The sequence below is a fragment of the Notolabrus celidotus genome, chromosome 21 (genome assembly GCF_009762535.1).
Source record: "Notolabrus celidotus isolate fNotCel1 chromosome 21, fNotCel1.pri, whole genome shotgun sequence".
NCBI classification, from domain to species: domain Eukaryota; kingdom Metazoa; phylum Chordata; class Actinopteri; order Labriformes; family Labridae; genus Notolabrus; species Notolabrus celidotus.
The window spans coordinates 27463979-27484283 of NC_048292.1; the positions used below are offsets into that span (position 1 = coordinate 27463979).

A 20305-nucleotide genomic window follows, 5' to 3' on the forward strand; every position below is an offset into this window, starting at 1 on the left:
CTGTAAGGAGTTTTTGACTGGTTATGAAATGATCAGTGAATCCTCTCTATGACCTTTAAAAGTAAACAAGACCGTAAACGAAAAAAAATCTATATTGTAAATCTTACTGGGGATAGGTGTCAGAGAGATGATTGACGGCCATCTGAAGGAAAAGCCTTTGTTTACTTTTTCCATATCAAAGGTCCACAGTGAGTGATACATATGTACAGAGCAAATCCTGCAAAGAAGTAAGAGGTGCCTCATTTTGACGAAGGGGGATGTCAAAATTGACACAAACATAGAATATAGTCTAGACTCATTCTTTCCAACCCCTACTCGGTCGAGGCAGATGATTGTCTCACATGAGTCTGGTCCTGCTGGAGGTTTCTGCCTGTTAAAGGAAGTTTTTCCTTGCCGCTGTAGCGAGCTAAATACTGCAAGGTACAATGCTCATAGTGGACTGGATCTTACCCTGTCTTGGTGTTGGGTCTTTGTTAATAATTTGACATAGAGTGGTCTAGACCTGCTCTGTTTGTAAAAGCGTCCTGAGATAACGTTTGTTGTGAATTTGCGCTATACAAATAAAGATTGATTGATTGATTGATTGATTGATTGATTGATTGATTGATTGATTGATTGATTTGATTGATTGGTTGATTGATTGATTGATTGATTGATTGATTGATTGATTGATTGATTGATTGATTGATTGATTGATTGATTGATTGATTGATTGATTGGTATACTGAAGGCTTACTATATAAATCACATTTGACATTCAGACTGAGCTCAGACTGAGTCCTGTCTGTAAGAGGGGACTGGATCTTACCCTGTCTTGGTGAGTGGTCTCAACCTGCTCTGAGATAACATTTGTAATGAATAGGTGTTTTATAAATACAGATTGATTGGAGGGGTCAATGAATTATGCCATGTAATTTATGGAGGGAAAATTCTTATGGTAGATGCTTCAGTGCTGGTGATGTGCAATAGAGACATATTCAGAGAAGAACCTTGACAACATCATCCTAATCCACATAGATGAAAAATGTTGGAACTGGACAAAGATAATTGATGGTAAATTAGTATTATTGAGCTATACTGTATACATGGGTACTCGAAGCAGCTGTGGTTCCAGCACTTTTGAAGGACTTGGCTCTTGGACATGCTGCCACTTTGTGGTTACTTCTAGCATTGCACTCTTAAAGTCAGTAGGAAGGGTTCCCGCTCAGCAAATGTCTTTAAACTACTGATATTAATGCACATAGTTCTGCTTTCAATAATTAACCATTTTTCCCAGTTGGCTTAGAAAATATAAATACTTTCCTGGATCTGTCTCACCTTCACTCAGTGTTTTAATGGTCCAGCTATGAACAGCCTCCTACTGCATGTTCTGCTAACTGTGGATGAACACTCTTCACACTCTTTAAACTGACTTAAAGTTGGTGTATAGTGGTGAATTGTAACAGTAACCGCTCTGACTTGTAAAATATGAACAGTAGACTGAACTGCAGACCAAAGTTTAGACTCTTATAGGGGTATGTCATTAAAACTTTCATTTCAGTTTGCAGTCTGACATTATAGGCCTAGATTTCCCACAGAGTGAGTGGTGTGACTTTAAACTTGCTGAGCTTTATCATGACTGTTACATGTATATATATATATATTTTTAACTTTGTGTATTGATTTTCACATAGAAAAAAATCACATCCAAAATTAGAGGTTGGTACATTTTCCCTTTTTTTTGGAACAAAGAAACACACACGACATACGAAATACAATACAACAAATAACCCCCCACCCTGACACACACTCACTCCAGATTTTCTATATAGAATTCCAAAAATGGAGAACGTAGGACAAAAAGTATACATAAAGTATAATAAAAAATAAACACATGAAAGCAATAATCTAAATATAGTAAGACACACCATGGTGATGCTCAATCTAAAGACACACAGCAAGCTGAGCTATCGACATAAAATAAAAAAGGGTCCCAGATTTTTTTTTAAAGATATGAACTTTACCACTCTTTTCAAGCTTGAGAAAATAAAGTACACTCTTAATCCAGCTGGAATGGGTAGATGGGGCAGAGGACTTCCAATTCAACAATACCAACCTTCTGGCCAACAAAGTCGTAAAGGCCAACATGTCCTTTTTGGCTGAAGAAAGATTAGATAGAGGAGAATACACACTGACTCCTACAAGTATAAAGTAATTCCCTTTTATCAGGCTGCCCTAATAAGTCTCTAAAGACTCTTCAGCTAAATGCTGCAGCTCGAGTACTGACTAGCACCAGGAAGAGAGAGCACATCTCTCCAGTGTTAGCTTCTCTACACTGACTCCCCATAAAATCTAGACTAGAATTTAAAATCCTTCTTCTGACCTACAAAGCTCTTAATGATCAGACACCTTCATATCTTAAAGAGCTCATAGTGCCCTATTACCCCTCCAGAACACTACGCTCCCAACATGCAGACCTGCCTGTTGTACCTAAAGTCTCTAAGTGGTGACAATAGCAACATTTCAGGAGCAGGGCCACACCTCAACCGTGCCTCTTCCGTTTTTCCATAAATTCAAACCTGACCATTTCCTCCTTTCTCGCTCTCGTTTCCGCATCCCTCCCTCCCTTCCCTTTCTTCTTTCTGCTCTTCTCCTCCTTTCTCCTTATCCATAGGGCCCTGAGGGGGCTCGTCGTGCCTGGGTGCTACGGCGGATCCCCTGCGAAGCTTCCCCATGCGACTACGTGTTCAAATCGATTAATATGACAATCCGTAATCAATAAACTATCTAATCTCATTCTGTTGCTGGTGTGGTCCTTGCTAGTGAAAATTAATATGGGAGGTAAGGCCTTTAGTTATCAGGCCCCTCTACTGTGGAATCATCTACCAGTCAGGGTCCGGGAGGCAGACCCCCTCTCTACTTTTAAGAGTAGGCTTCAAACTTTCCTTTTTGATCAAGCTTCTAGTTAGAGCTGGATCAGGCTTGGACCAGCTCTTAGTTATGCTGCTATAGGCTCAGACTGCTGGGGGACCTGGCACACTTGGATTCACATTCACTTTTTCTAAAGGATAAAACTTTCCTAGAAGGAGGTGGGACAGAGAATCAAACAATTCTTGAGGTTGCACTGTATTTTTTTTTTATTTACAAGAAAATACATCTTCATCTTCCAGCACAAAGTGACCATAGAACATGATTTTTGAACAGTCGACCTTTAATCCGATGTACTTCTCTTCATTCTAAAGTTAAAGTATATTCCTACACATGCACAATGAGATCCCAAAAAATAGTAAGTCTGGACTACCGCTCAAGGAATTCAAAATATAAAACAGTAACATGTGGAGGAGATTTGATTGGTAAAAGAGCTCTCTTTAAAGAAGTTATGCAACAGGTACAAAGTATAGTTATCCCCAGCTTTGAGGGAGGTTAACAGCATTAAGTATCAGAGGTCCAGGACAGTCTACTTAATACCTCAAAACTCAACTCTCTTTCTTGATAGGTTAAAACCACCCATCTCTCCAATTATGGCTGTCTTTAACAATGATTTGACTGTCATAAACCTCTTGAATAACACGTAAAATCAAGCTGAGAATGTCAAACATCACCATTTCCCATTATCCCAGTTCACAACCCACGTGTACAGCAAATCCCAGTTCAAACACCAACATGTGGCTCTAATAAATTAATGATACATGCACTATCAACACAATAATAAAATGATCAGATATCAAACAATAGGAACCTTTATGACCTGACTATACATTGTCCTTGACACCTTAAGAGATGCTTTATCGTACATAATGGATACATTCAATCTCTTACAAACAAAGGAAGATAGAATGCAAAGATTTCCTTTCAAAAGTGTTGTTAGTAAGGATGTCATTACAGTATTAAATAGTCATTCAGCCTAGCAGATGGAGAAAGGCCTGATTTTATGAATAAGAAGTACCTCAAATGGTTTCCTAAAGGGATAAGAAATGATGAGATGCCTTTTTCACACATCGACTGAAGAGATTAGAGATTATTTCCCCCCTGGTATAGGTATAATTTCAGTCCTGAAAGACAATTTGCATTTGCACAAAGGGACAGCATAGCAGTGTATTTGAAAGTCATGCTAAAGTTTAGGGATATTAAAGCTGCAATAGCTGTTTTCAGCCACTTGATGGCAGTGGAAACAAATTAACACCAACATACTAAAAGCAATACTGTTGACTGCATTGGGGCCATTGTGGGTCTAACAGAAAGCTGGGGGAGGTCGTATTCAGAAAAAAACCAACTTGGATATAATCTTGGATAAACAAAAAAATGGTGGTATTCTTTAAAAATCCTTCAAAGCTCTTAACTGAGCTCATATTACCCCTCTAGAACACTATGCTCCCAACATGCAGGCCTGCTCCTCGTACCAAAAGTCTCTAAAAGTAGTATGGGAGGTAGAGCCTTTAGTTATCAGGCCCCTCTCCTTTGGAATCATCTACCAGTCAGACACCCTCTCTACTTTTAAGAGTAGGCTTCAAACTTCCCTTTTTGATAAAGCTTATAGTTAGAGCTGGATCAGGCTTGGACTAGCTCTTGGTTATGCTGCTATAGGCTTAGACTGACACACAGGGATCCTATCTTGAGGTTTCTGCCTAACAATACCATTAATGATCATTTTCCAACCCCAACTCGGTCAAAGCAGATGTGTGTCTAACATGAGTCTGGTCCTGCTGGAGGTTTCTGCCTGTTAAAGGAAGTTTGTCCTTGCCACTGTAACTTGCTAAATGCTACAAGGTGCAATGCTCATGGTGGATTAAGATGAGATCAGACTGAGTCCTGTCAGCAAGAGGGGACTGGATCTTATCCTGTCTTGATGTTGGGTCTTTGTTAATAATTTAACACAGAGTACGGCCTAAAAGAAAGTTTGAGGAGGTTGTATTAAAAAACAAAATCACTTGGATATAATCTTGGATTAAAAAAACATTGGTGGTATTTTTTTTTAGATGACTGAGAAATCTAAAGGATAAAAACTAACCAATTAACTCAAAGAATAACTCATTTTTTGTGAGTCAATAGAGTGTAAAATGTTCAAGAGGAGCCATACAGCAGAGTGGAACTACTGGTTTGAATAGTTACTGAAGGGGTAAAAAGATCGTTATCAAAGAAGGTAGCATTCTACAAAGACACATCATCATTTATCATCCCATCTTTTTAAATGAAGTTAAAGCTTTTCCTTATTTTCTATGATGCTATGGTCATGCTAATGGCTTTCAGGCACAGTCTGCACTCAAGCTAACCTCATGTTCCAGTGTCTTGGCAAGCTCTGTGTCATTCAGCAGCTTGTCTGGCTTCCTGTCAACAGAGTCTGACTGACAGCAGAGAGACACCAGCACAGAATACCATTAAAAAGGCTTGCTGTGCCTTCTCCAGCCCTGCAGTAATGCCTACCCAAACTAAACATTATTTCATTTCTGCACCAGCATTGACAATTATTTACTTTTGTTCTCCTTTCTTGCTTTTGTTCACATTTTCAAGAGACAAAGAAACCGAAGCTTGACCCTTTGTAACCCAACAGCCATCGACCTGAGCCAAGCAGAGCTGCTTACAAATGGTCTAAAAGCCTTCTCTTAAATTGTGCACTTGGAGCCAAAGGGGGAGGTGACAAATGTTCAGAGTATCAATGGAGGAAGGATGTTGCAAGAAGACTTGTCAGTTGTATAAAACAAATCAGAGCATGCAGGCATATTAATAATAAAATCGGTACTCATTTACTTGTTTTGCAGACGACAAAGCGATATTTTGGTCCAATACAAAGTGATGTGTTTGCGTTTTGCTGACTGATTGTCCTGTCTTTGCAACAAATGTGGTGATGTGTTATGCAAAGAGATGCATAACAACAAAATATCAGCATTCTATCAGTGGGATGACTTGACATTACACTTCACCAGTCAATCAGAGAGACCATTCCACAGGACCCGAGATCGTGGATCCTTGGAGACTTTAAGTCACTAAAGTTGACAAACCATGTTGTCTGGTTTCTGCTCAAGGTTTCTGCATTGTTGTTAATTTTTGAATGGGTTGGGTCGAGGGGATGAGTAATATTTAACTCAACATTCATGTTTTTGTTCTTCAATGAAAGAAGTGATTCTTCAATAAAATATTTAACACTTGATAAAGTTCTACTTACAAATAAATCTGTTTTAATTGTATTATTATAGATGGATGTCTGCTTATAACAAAACAAATATTGATGCTTGGATATGATACATTTCCATAAAATTATCCTCAATTCACAGTTCATTCCCATAAATTCCCATATTTCCCATGGAAAGTTTCCAATTTGGAACATTTCCAAAATCCCCCATCTTAACTTCCCATGGAAATTTACCGGAAATTTTCCACCCCTTTGCAACCCTAGGTACAATCAACAGCTTGGCCCAAACTGTGGGCATACATTTATATCTTTAAGCACGTAGAACATTTCAGTACTGCCTTTCAGCAGTAGGTAGGGCTGTGACTTTAATGAAGTTATCTATCCATGATGAAAATGTGCAAAATTTGGAACAGATTGGAGATTGTATGCTAAGGTCAGTACCATGTATTGCCTGTTGTTGGCGCTATGACTGTAGTAGAGAAGTGGTCCATAGGTGTGTTGAGGGGTGGATCTTGATCATGTATAATGAAACTTCAAACAGATCGAATACTTTATATAAAAAAGTCACATTTTTGGCCAGGCCTGATGACTATGTTTGGTGAGTTCTGGGTTGTTAAGGCTCCAAATATGCGATTCATTGCAGACTAGAAGAAAAAAAGAATACAAATCTGTAGGGTTCCAATAGGACCTTGCCGCCACTGCTTTTCGGTGCTTGGGCCCTAATTTTTAAAAAAAATCAGAGGTACATACTGTAGATGGAGTCCTGATTGGCTGGTGAAGTGTTAGGATAACAAAGACAAGTCCAGTGTTTCCTGTTTTTTGGAGCCTTTGCCACCTTTGGATTGCATTATTATTAGATTTGACCGTATTCATTGATTCAAAACTTTTTTTGTAATAGCAGAAAAAATACAATTCTGTTTTTTTTCTTTTCAAACATAGTGATAGAATAGATTGATTGTATTGCTTGGTAGGCTTGAGGCCTAGTTGAAAGTATGAATTGAATATATAGCTCCCCCGGCATTCGTAATATGATAGGCAAAATTAAAAAATGACATCCATAACTCCAACGATACTCCCCTGATAAGTTAACAAATGCTTAATATACCTTTGCCTCTGTCTCTGCATTCACACAGGTCTAAAGCCAGAAATGAAAACACAGCTAGAAGCAAAGCCTCCAACCACCACATGAGAACACAGCATTTGTGACCATTTCATGAGAACAAACTAATATCAATTGAACAAATCTAATTTCACAGTATCATAACTTTAGATAAGAGAAGAGAAAAATCTGACGTTATTTTATATAGATAGTAAAATTTATGCAAGATAAATAAACACGCAAAAATAACAAGTTGAAGTGATCTTGAGTTAAAAATGAGTCTTATTATGTAAATAAAAATGATGTTATCCACAATCAGGCCTGATTTACAATAACTTAACACGATGGGGAGCATTATTAGGAATAGCTTAGTGCATGTAAAAAATAAGCTTCAACAATATGAGGTCTTAAGCAAAGTGTATCTTATGTCCAATAAGTTTAGAATCAGACGTATTATCAGTGAAAATTCAGTCAAAGGGTAATTTGAAGGTGATGAAGTAAGAGCTTAAGAAGATTAGGTTGGAGGTGATGAGGAGGAGGAGGATGAAGCACTTTGACATTGGTAATCATGCCTTGAAAATGCTAAAAAATAAAAAGAGAAAACGTTGCTGTTGCTGTGGGATGGGCCTTTCAAGCCAAAATACAATTCAATAATCACTGGTATTTATTCAGTGATTATTTGTTACCGAGCTCTCTGAGGGCAGGTTTGAAATGTCAAGTTCAGACAACAGTGACTGACACAACACTTGTTGTGCTGCAGGTGTAGACAGTAATGGTAAACACTCCACGACACACCTGTCCCGTTAACGGTCCGTTTGGGTGTCAGTCTCGTTAACCAGCACCGGGACGAGGTGCTGCTAGTAGCGAGCACTGACTGCGTCTGTCTCGACCTTCATGTCGGTGTTTCTGTGACGCAGCAGAGTGGTGTGTGTGTTTACATTTTACGGCCATGCTCAGTCTCAGCAATATTATCTGTTTCTGAATCTCACAGCACTACACACGTATTTCCAGAGACTCTTGCAAATGTTTTTCTTCTTCTTGTGATATTTAGTAAAGTTAGCATTCTTCTTCTCCTGTTAGTTACTTAATGTGGTTAGCGAACAGCTTCAAGATGCTCTTCAGCCACTGTCTGGCGGGAATACTGTATTATGACCAGACACCAATGAAAACGAAGACAAACTGTACTTTTAAAATGAGATAACATTCGCATTAAAGGTGCAGTGTGTAGAAGTTGGCAGCATTTAGCAGAACAGATTTGGTGGAAATGGGATGTAATATTTCTAAGCATGTTAAAATGAGTGTATAATCATCTCTATAAAACTATTCTTTTATTTTTACTTAGAATAAGTATGTATGTTTACATAAGGAGCAGGTCTCCTTATGGAGGCTGCCATCTTGAACCTCCAAGTTTCTACAGCAGCTCAGAAAGGACATATGTATTTGTTTGAAAATGTATTAGTATTGGAAATTAATGTTGTTTCAGTTTGTTTAATAACGTCTTTGAGTCTTTTGTCTGACGGTAACACGTCACATTGTCAGACAACTAATCGCTACTTTCAGGAGAGCTTCTGGTCCTCCACGGTCACCGACGCTTTGATGACGTGAAGGGTTAGGACCGGAGGAATCTTACCGCTAGATGTCGCTACTATTCCCATTTCTACGCACTGCACCTTTAACTCTTTAATTTTGGAAAAGTGAACGAGTATTCGTGCATTCGAAAATCCTGTCCCATCCTAACTTAACTGTTGTTGGAATCCTGTTTTGGACGGTAGATTTCTTTACAATGCTAGCGAAAGCACTGTCTCAATCGTCTGTCAGTGTGCTTAACCTGTGACTGCTATCAGTCAACAGATCACATCAAAAGTAGCCTAAGACTTTGATACAGCATTCATGTACATTTCATGACTTTAAGGCCAGAAATGTGGGCAGGGCAGCAGTCTAAGTTAGCATATGTCACAAGGTTTGTCCAGTACAATCATTGAATGTGCTAATATGTATCTCAATGGGCTCTGAAGACAAAGGAGAGCCCACACACACATATACCAGTGTATTTGGCGTCAATACAGGGGACAGCTCCCTCAGGTGTGTGAGTCGATGGATACCTATAGTATATGAGCATGTGGTCACAGACAGAGCAGAGGAGGAGTGGGGGCTCTACAGCTCATTGTATTTGCCCAACAAACCCGAAACCAATAGTATTGGAGTCAGATCCGCGTCACTAATTGTTTCAATGTTCCAGATTTGCTCTTTTTCTTTGCTAGCCATGTGTGAAGCTGCAACTGAGTCTTAGTGGTTCAAATGTGAGCACAAACTCAACAGGGGCTGAGATGAGGTATAAGATAGAAGGATTGTACTGTGGCTAGATACACAAATCAATCAAAGGCATATTGTGACATTTGGAAAAACTAGTCTCTTGAAGGTAAAAAGTTCAGGGATGATTGAAATCAAGAGGTTAATTATGAGAAAAAAAGGTTCATCCTGCAAATTTCTACTTTACCGGGCTCAAAAATACTGCTTTGGATATTATTTAGTGGTTTTATACATCAAGTCTTCCAGCCAGAATGCAGTCATTCCTCTGTGAGCTACCACAATAAACAGAACCAGCCCTCTAAAAAAAAAGGAAAAGTAAAGTGCTACAAAACAAATCCACTTCCTGTTTAATTTGCAACTTGTGCAAATTTATGTTAAAACTGAAGTATGCTAAACCGAACTACAGCCGAGTGAGCACTCGATGAGAATAACAAGAAGGGAATAATACTTAACTCTTTTTTGCTACACCCCCCGACTTCACAAGTTTGAGTAGTGCAAAGAAGAGATTCAAAGAAGAGAGGAAGAAGGAGAGCTGGCACTGAGAGCTCTGCTGGTTTGATGGAAGAGGCTCGGAGCAAAAGAAAAACATCTAAACAAGCAGGAGAAAATCTAAGCCTGAAAAAAAAAACATGAACTAAATCCCCCTAGAGATTTCCTTTTTTTCTTTCATTGCCTCTTCATCTCCTTCCTGTGCTTCTCCTCTTTTCTTCCCTGGGCCTCACACACAAAAACACACACACACACACACACACACACACACACACACACACACACACACTCCACTACTCGGCTGTTTTGAGAACAGAGTCGTCTCCCAGGATTTTGCAGAGCTCATTGAGGCGATGCTGCATCTCTGGAATGCCGGCCAGCTGAGCCTCCAGCCGTTGTTTCTCCTCAGTGAGGGAGAGACGTGTCGCTGTGTCCAGCTGCTCGAAGCGCCAGCCTCCCTCTCCGTCGAACTGCAGCAGGTGGGTGTGGTACTTCCTGGAGGCAAAGAGGAAAGTGTAAAGTTGCTGCGTGCCATCACGTCAGGACTTTGTGAGGGGTTGGAGGGGTTGTTTTCTTACCACAGTGAGGGTCTGTGTGTGATGGAGAGCAGAGAGATGCCGGCATCCTTAGCAGCCTGGAAAATCTTTCCCTCCACGTCAATGCTCACAGCGCTCGTGCATTCATCCAGCAGCGCATATTTAGGCCTAATACACAGAAAGAAAGTATGTAACAATAATGCTTTATATGTTATATATTCAGTCCAGACTAGTCAGCCCAAATTTACATAACATATTCTACAAGAACCTTGCATTGGTAGGTCCTACTGACTCAGTGTAGAAATGTTCCATGCCTTGCAACTTAGTGGAGGCAGATGGACGTCTAACAAGAGTCTGGTTCTGCTCAAAAAAACATCCTTTATGATAAAGCTTATAGTCAGGGCTGGTTCTGGTTTGGACCAGCTCTTTGTAATGCTGCTATAGGCTTGACTGCTGGGAGAACTGACACACTGCAATCCTATCTCTCCCCTCCCTTTTGCCTGTCTCTTACTTTAACTCCCTGTCCCATTAAAGTTACTAACCATAGACCCTGAGCTCCCTTGTCTCGTAGGTTCCTCTGAGTCGCTGCTATAGGTGGCCTGCTGCTACGGACGTGCCATTGGCTGCAACTGATACTATCTGTCTCACCACTATCATCTCTCTGTTTCTCTTCACCTTCTAACAGGCAAACCTTGAGCAGAAGCAGACTCATTGATGGACAGCCATCTGTCCTGACAAGTGAATTAGACGTTTTTTTTGCTATGCAAACAAATCTTTGCTATTTTTCTTTTTAGAATGCTTTCTAAATAAGAAAAGAGCAACGTAGAAAGCATTTTAGTGAAGGCCAAAAAAAAGCTCTGTCCTTCTTTGCAGACCAAACTCTGTCGAGGCAGATGGCTGTATAACATGAGTCTGGTCCTGCTCGAGGTTTCTGCCTGTTAAAGGAAGTTTGTCCTCTCTGCTGTAACTAGCTAAATACTGCCAGGTGCAATGCTCATGATGGATTAAGGTGGGGTCAGACTGAGTCTTATCCTGTCTTGGTGTTGGGTCTCTGTTCATAATTTGACATAGAGTGGTCTAGACCTGCTCTGTTTGTAAAAGCGTGTTGAGATAACATTTGTTGTGATTTGGTGCTATACAAATAAAGATTGATTGATTGATTGCAACAGTGACACAGCAAAAAGAACTACCAGTAATTCCAGACTCTGATTCCAATTTTGCAACAAGTTTAAAATCTTCATCATATAATTTTTTTATTTTGTATGCTCAAGCACTTACAATTGAAAAACTGACACAAAACATTAAGTACAGCTAAGGCTAGTAGCTTGGTTTTTACCTGTGGTAGAACATACGGGCCATGCCCATCCTTTGTTTCTCGCCTCCTGACAACACGTCCTTCCAGTCCAGCTCAGCATCCCAGCCTGAATGCAAAATAAGACATCACAAAAGCTTGAAAACATTTGCTACTTCGGTATTATTTATAGATAGTGATATTTTTAGATAACAAATGCTTAGAGCAAACATTCTCTCATTCATTCATGTCTGCACAGAGATTTTTTTGGCCAGCATTTGGACCATTTCAGGTCCATTTCATTATGGACACAACATCACCTACGTACAGCATTGGACACTCAACCTGGGACAATTATTGGCCTGAAGCCACATGACCACATGTAAAATCCACCTTTATAGTAGCCCTATTGGCTGACATGTATGTGGATGGATATGATTGGATATTTCTAAAGTTTCTGTCCTAAACCTATCCTATTGATATTCTGTCTGTTGCATGTTTTCCTATGACCCTGATAAAGGCTACAAGCCAAATGCGTTGGTCTAAGAATGAAGTTGTTCTACATACAACAAGTGTCAATAGAGTTCAGAGAACTTCAGACCTTTTTAGACTTCTTTTCCCTCTCCATGCACTTTTTCAGTAGGTGAAGTTGTGCCAGAATCCTCTACTCTGCTTCTAAAGTAGTGGAAGCTGACATTTTTATAGTATTTTGAAAAATGCAAAGAAACCACAGACTGTATAAATAATGGACGTAGTATCCGTGACATCACCTATCTGTTCCTGAGCGCTGTTTTGAAGCAAATCGACATGGGCAGCCATATTGGTAATGCAGAACTCGACCTAACTTAGTGTGACGTAAAGAGGCGGAGTATGAGCCTCTTAACCAACAGCTGTGTGTTCCTGACCGGGAGTCAAGTGGGTCATGTCCATATTTGGGCAAAAACTCGTAATCTTAATATCTTTTTTAACCAGGCTGTAAACATGTTTAATAATGCTGCAAAGATCGTCTTTTTTGAATTAGTGTGTATGTGGTTTCCTGTGTTTCTGCAGTCAGCCTCAAGTGGATTCTCGATGAATTGCAGTTTAGAACACTTCCGCATGGGCTTCATATTTTGAGACCGGAGGTTGCCCCTTGGTCCCGACCATAGACTGTATAAAATATGGACGTAATATCCGTGATGTCACCCATCTGTTCCTGAGAGCTGTTTTGAAGCAAATCGACGGCAGCAGCCATATTGGAAATGGGGAACTCAACCAGGCAGAGTGTGACGTAGTGTGAGCCCCTTAGCCAATGGCTGTGTGTTCCCGACCGGGAGTCACGTCAGTCATGTCCTTATTTGGGCAAAACTCGTAATCTTAATATCTTCTGAACCGTCACGTTAGAAAAAAATTCACTCCCCGTACAGTGTGTGCCATTAGAGAAATTAGCTTCATAGGGCCAAGCCGTTTTTTGAACCAGGCTGTAAACATGTTTATTAATGCTGCAAAGATCGTCTTTTCCCATTCATGTCTATGTGGTTTCCGGTGTTTCTGCAGCCAGCCTCAAGCGGATTCTCGATGTATTGCAGTTTATAGCACTTCCGCATTGGCTTCATCGTTTGAGACCGGAGTTTGCCGCTTGGTCCCGACCAGCGAATCAGAATTTTTTCTTGCTACCCTTACAAAATGTTGCTATCTTGTCTTGCTATCCTGCGCGTTCACGTGACGTCTGCCAGGATTAAAAGACGCTACCAGCCGTGCATTTTTCTTTCAAAGATTTCACAGTAAATGCAGCGAGAGCAGAGCAACATGTTGGAGATTTAAGAGACCCATCAAGGAAAGAGACCAGCTCAAACTTTAACAGACATCTGTACAGGATGAACTCAGAGAAGTGAGAGAGATGCTAAAGTTATTGAGACCGTTCATCACTTTACTGTGTTAGTGTAACGGTAATATTAGCGACTAAAACAACTAAACCAAAGTTATTCAGTTGTTTGATTTATTGTTAGTTTATTGGACACCGGCAGTGATCCCAGTGCAGCAGAATCTCTGAGCGCGTCCTCTCATCAACTGAAGTACGGCTCGCATTTACACACGTCACACAGTACTTTGACTTCATTCATAAATTAATCTCCGGACACAGCGGCTGGATTTCATTAGAATCTCACTGCAGTGGCAGTCAGACCTCGTCAATTTACTAAAATCAAAACTGAAAATCAAACCGGCCACAGCGCTGGGGGAGAGCGGATCGTACAGGATCAGACACATTTTAAATGTCCAGGAAAAACTTCAGATTCTCTGATGTCATATTAAACAAGATAGTCTCTCACCAAACAGTCTGTAGCGTCCTCGTGCTCTAACGTCTTCTGGTAAAAAAAAACAACAACATTCACCTCTCCCTGTGTCCGCCCCTCCTATCTTACCTGCCCATCCAGGTGAAAACAATCAAACTATCAAAATGCTTACTAAAATAAAATAATGATAATGCACATGACATTGTCCTTAACACAAACAACAACATATAAATGACATCAAGTAAAATGATTATATTAGAATAATTCATATTTTGACATTAAATGATGGAAATAGCTCCAACACTAATGTTAATGAAAGAAATGTGTTTCCTACACATCCAAGAGGTCCCACACAGCCAGTCTAACAGTCAATGGTTTGGATTCAAACGGCTGCCCTCCTTGTAATATATAATATTATCGGTGAGGACTCGACTTGGACTCGGACTCGACTTGGACTCGGACTCAAGTCATGAGGACTCGACTCGGACTTGGATTCGGATTTTTCTCTGGTGACTTGGACTCTGACTCGGACTCGAACACAGAGGACTGAGGACTCGACTCGAACTCGGATTTGGGGACTCGACTACAACACTGACCCTAAGTTGGTCGAGGTAGATGTCTGTCTAACACCAGTCTGGTTCTGCTCAAGGTTTCTGCCTCGGTTTCTTCTGATTTGGAGCTATTGAAAAAAAGGTTGATTGATTTGTTGATTGATTAATTGAACTGGCTTGGCTTATACCAAACGTATGATGCTTCCCAATAGATTATCCAGTGTAAGCGCACTGCCTTAAAGTAAAACTGATTCTTTGTGATATTCTAAAGTCTTTACAGAACGTTCTGTTCAAATCGATTCCACATGTTCCCACATCTATGACGGATGATCCCTGACAGTATATGCGTGAGATCGTTGCATGTGCAATCAAGACCGTTCTCAGCTTTTTTTCACAGTGAGGCCATTCATGAATTAAACCCTCTTGCAGCTCTAAGCCTTCTACAGAAATGAGTTCACAACAATGAGCCTGTTTACTTGGCACTGAGACTAGAGCTGCTGCCAATTAGCCCCAGGCTCAAGTTTAGTTAACACATGTTATAACCCCATGCATAAGACAGAGCCTTGGAGACTTTTACACTTTGATACCAACTCTGATGCTAGTTGCACTTTTAAAATTAAACCTTTCAAGTCCATAATGTGTTGTCTTGTGTTAATTAAGGATACTTTGGCAGAGGACCTGGGTGCTGAGATCATTGACTGAATTGCAGACCCACATTCCACCAATGTCAAATGTGATTCATATAGTAAGCCTTCAGTATACCAATCAATCAATCAATCAACCAACCAACCAACCAACCAACCAACCAACCAATCAATCAATCAATCAATCAATCAATCAATCAATCAATCAATCAATCAATCAATCAATCAATCAATCAATCAATCAATCAACCAACCAATCAATCAATCATTTTACTGACAGGACTCAGGCTAATCTCATCTTAATCCAACATGAGCATTACACCTCTCTATATTTAGCTAGTTACAGCGGCGAGGAAAAACCTCCTTTAACAGGCAGAAACCTCGAGCAGAACCAGACTCATGTTAGACAGACATCTGCTGAGACTGTGTTGGGGTTGGAAAGAGGGATAGAGGAGAATGAGAGAGAGAGAGAGAGAGAGAGAGAGAGAGAGAGAGAGAGAGAGAGAGAGAGAGAGAGAGAGCGACAGAGAGAGCGAGCGAGCGAGCGAGCGAGCGCGTTGCTAGTTGTTACCAGGCAGGAGTGACTGCCCTTAAAGCTGGGGTTGGTAGTCTGGGGAAACTAGCATGAATTTGAATGTAGCATGTCCTCATGACTCCGTCTAACCCCTCCCCTCCTCCCTCAGAGCTCCTCCAAAACGACGCCCCCGCTCACATGTACGAGTGCTGCTGATTCACGACCATATGATGGTGACTGATTCAAAACCGGTCCTCACCAAAACATTCTCATAGTGAAAGTTAAAAACACAAACAAAAATGGCTGCTGTTAGTACTCACAACTATCATGCTAGCATTATCCAGTTGTACTGGTGACACGATATCAGGAGAAAAGTTGTAACACATATATAATACTGTAACAACTCTACTGTTTGTTAAACGTGTTCAGTGTAGATGTTCTTAATTCCTACAGTGTTGACGGTCAGTGAAGGCATCAGGAGAGGTGTAGAATGTGTGAGCGGGAGAGAGGAGAGACAAGAGGAGAAGTTCTTCATTCATTCAAACATTGATTGTTGCTTATTTGGTTGGCGTGGTCACGGCCGACAGTGACCGGTTATTAAAGATCAACGTATTTGAGAATCGGCTCGTCATCCCTACAGCGTCCGGACGGACGCTACAATACATATTAATTAGGACTTACTAAATGTCATTAATTCTTTTGCTTGTCAGAGCCCCCGTGGTGAGAGCTTTTTAGACTCTGATCCGGACTACAGTCCTGAGCAAAGCACCTCATCGGGTCAGAGGGGACAGGCCCGAGGTCAAGCGAGAGGGGCAGTCAGTAGAGTCAGGGGAAGTAGAGGCTGGGGACGCGCCAGTGAAATGTACACGCAGGAGGAGGGCAGAACGGCAGAACAGGATTTGAATGGTTTAAAATTTTGGCACCCAAAAAACAGTGATTGGTTGGTGTTTTCCCAGGTTTACTCCGGCTGTAGATAGCAGCTTTTCTTCACTCTTTTTTAAGAACACATTATGTATTGATTACCATCAGGACATAAAGATCATTTTAACCAGTATAACAAAAAGTGGATCTAAATCTGATTACCAACCCCAGCTTTAAATTCTTACGCACTCTCTACAAATAAAGTGAGATCATTTTTGATAAAAAAGCAAGACGCTACCACCATTAACCTAACAACATAGACTTTATAAATAATGGACAAAGTCTCCATGACGTCACTCATCTGTTCCTGAGCGCCGTTTTGAAGCCAATCGGTGGCGGCAGCCATATTGAAAAACTCAACCTGACTTAAGGCTTATTTATACTTCTGCGTCAAATCGACAGCTGGCCTATGCCGGGGTCCGCCCAGCTCCCGTACCTACGCAGAGGCCTACACACGCCTAGCTGACGTGCACCTCCTCCAAAATGTAACTACGTGTAGAATCGACGCGGACCGCGAGCCCCCCCCTGTACAGTGTGTGCCGATAGAGAAATTAGCTACGTAGAGCCAAGCCATTTTTTGTACCAGGCTGTAAACATGTTTATTTCAGCTGTAAAGATCGTCTTCTTTGAATGGGTGTGTATATAGTGTTTGGTGTTTCTGCAGCCAGCCTCAAGGGGTTTCTCGATGAATTGCAGTTTATAACACTTCGGCAAGGGCTTCATATTTTGAGACCGGAGGTTGCTGCTTGCCTAACATCATTCAAAGGGTTCATTTGTTAACATCTGACAGTTTTCTTTCTTTTCTTAAACAATGTGTGAAGCAATACAATGCAGACCAGGACATCCGCAGTGAGTTACTTCTGCTTTTGGAAGATCAGCATTTTGAGTAAGAGCACCAGAAATGTTGAACTCAATTTCCACCCACATCAGAGACACAAGCTTCAGTATTTTTGAAACAAAATTTGGCTCAAAGCAAACCAGTCATGTGATCAATGATTTAGACCTTTCTATGGAAATATAGATTTGTCATGTATGTTACTTTTGTGATTTACTGTTTGTGAAGTTTGCTAATTTGTATTATTACCCGGCTTTGCTGATTGGTCCAAACCCCTTGACAATGGTTATTAACTTTGAATTGCAAAAGCAACACCAATGACAATCAGATCACACACGTCTTATGAAATCAGTCCATGGAAAGGAGTCTGGCATATATATTAGGTTAATGATTTCCACTCTTCCTGATTACAGGGTGGCAAAGCACAAATGGAGGACATCATTTTTATAACTAAATATATTTTATTTTATAAAATAATATGTTATATTTTTGTGAAAGAATATTTTACATTTGTGGAATAATAATATTTCTAAATTAATTTTGGGGAGAGCAGGGAACTTAAGATTCATGGTTAATGGCTGATCAGTCAACAGCAGGGTAAAGAAGACGAGAGATTGTGAGGAACAGCCAGGGATGGTTAAACGCACAAGGAGCTGAGTGAATAAGACATCAATCAAATTGAAGAAAGCGCACATGAAGCAACCACAAACTGCAACACAATATGGGCTTTGGAAGTGTTAAGGTGCTGTTATTTATTACATCTATTAAGAATGCTAAAGGAAGAACATTTATGTTTTGACTTTGCCATAAAATATTGTTAAGCTCCATGTGAGTTATTACAGTAAAGCAAAATAATATCAAGACTTTATCTACTTTATCGTAAATGAAAATGTTAAAGGTGACATATAACGCTCTTTTTCATCAATATATATTGGTCTAAGAGGTCCCCAAAACATGTCTTTAAAGTTTATGCTCAAAAAAACGCTTTGAAATCAGATTTTGGTCTGCCTGAAAAACCCTCTTTTTCAGCCCTGCTCAGAACAGGCTGTTTTCTGTGTCTGTGCCTTTAAATGAGAATGAACTCCCTGACCATGGCCCCTCAGGAAGTGGATTTGGCCTCGGCTCTCCAGCACGTTGATCTAATGTTTACATGTTGGCTGAATAGACAGACTCGCGTTACTTCAACCCTCTGAATCTGATCCAGAATGTGATTCTGACGGAGAGGCGCCTGCAGCAGGACCTTTCTGAACCATTGGTCACAGATTTAGTGTTTCTTGTTGTTTTATTAGTCAGTACGTCGACGTGTGTCTTGGTACACAGCTACGAACATGTAGCTATGTGGCTATGCTAACTAGCGCTAGCACTTTTCCATGAAAAATAAAAATCATCCACTAGATCTTCAAATCTGCAGACGTGGGGAGTAAAACCGACCTTTGTGTTTATTAAGACAGCCTGCAACTAGCATGCCTCCCTCCTAAGCTCCTTGTTAGCACACATGTGTGCAGGTAATGAAAAACAGAGGAGGGGTTGAGTTGTATTTTATACAGTCTATGGGCTGAACAAGCTCCGAGCTCTGACTCCGTTACAGACCGGATATTGTTGTGACGTAACAAAAACACTGAAAACTGAAACGGCTGGTTTCACACACATTTACAGAAAGGTGGAGAAATCAGAACAGGAGCAGAATGGATTCTTTTTTCATTTTCGGGGGGTTTGTAGACATGCCAGGGAAACATATTTCAGGTAGAGAACCATTAAAAAGTTGATTTTGCATGATATGTCACCTTTAAATTTAACATTAATTTGTTCCACACGTTGCCTGACAAGAACTCCATTGCTATGGCGGCACCACCAACCACTGAATCTGAGGGACTATTTTTCTTAGCTGCATAGACAAATCATTTTTAAGTCAGTGACATCATCTTTAAATTAATACTTATTTGTATTTTTAGTTGGTAGGCAGGTAAAAAGTGGGATAATGTATAGTGAGTGGGTCATTGTGTGAAACCGAATTCCTTCAGGGTGGACAATACTCCTCTACTCTGCATTGGGGTCTTGTCTCCTGTGGCAGATGGCTGTCTGACATGATTTTGGCTCTGCTCAAGGTAAGAAGGAAGTTTTTCCTTGCAGCTGTAACTTGCTTTAAAGTGTCTTGGGATAACATTTGTTGTGATTTTGCGCCATATAATAAAGATTGATTCATTGCTGCCTTACCTCCTTCTCTGGTGACAATGTGTTTGAGGTTCACGATGTCCAAAATGGCATCAAGGTCCTTGTCACTGAGGTTTCTCGAGGACATGTCCTCCACTGAGTCGGGGTAAATCACCTGGTCCCGAAGTGAACCTATCGACATGTACGGCCTGGAGGGGGGCACACACACACACACACACACACACACACACACACACACACACACACACACACACACACACACACACACACACACACACACACACACACGATTTAGATCACAACTCATAGTGTTCCTTTGTTAACCCACATTTCATTGGGTGCTTTGAATGTCCAAGAAATGAAAGAGTGCACTAAGAAGGTGTGTGTGCACAAAAGGGGAACATCCTTTACACACTTGAAGAACAAATACTTTAAGAGTAGGAAATCCATTAAGCCTCTAATGTTGCTGATGAACACATGTATGGATTTTGTTACACTGGACAGGTGGATGTATCATCTTGGGTATAAAATATTCACCACTCTGTAGGAGGGAGTCAGCTGAGT

General features: G+C 40.6%; 1 protein-coding gene across 2 annotated transcripts in view; it reads right to left on the reverse strand.

The window, feature by feature from the left end:
• Window positions 1-3092: 3092 nt before the first annotated feature.
• LOC117805364 (ATP-binding cassette sub-family D member 2-like) overlaps window positions 3093-20305 on the reverse strand; it is a 51542-nt gene continuing 34329 nt past the window's right edge. For both annotated transcript variants that reach the window (XM_034674060.1, XM_034674059.1), the window contains 4 exons: window positions 19784-19929; window positions 11877-11961; window positions 10583-10708; window positions 3093-10499 (listed from right to left, as the gene is read on the reverse strand). In XM_034674060.1, coding sequence (XP_034529951.1) covers window positions 10298-10499; window positions 10583-10708; window positions 11877-11961; window positions 19784-19929 — 559 coding nt within the window. In that variant the 3' untranslated portion in view covers window positions 3093-10297. The remainder of the gene's footprint in view (window positions 10500-10582; window positions 10709-11876; window positions 11962-19783; window positions 19930-20305) is intronic.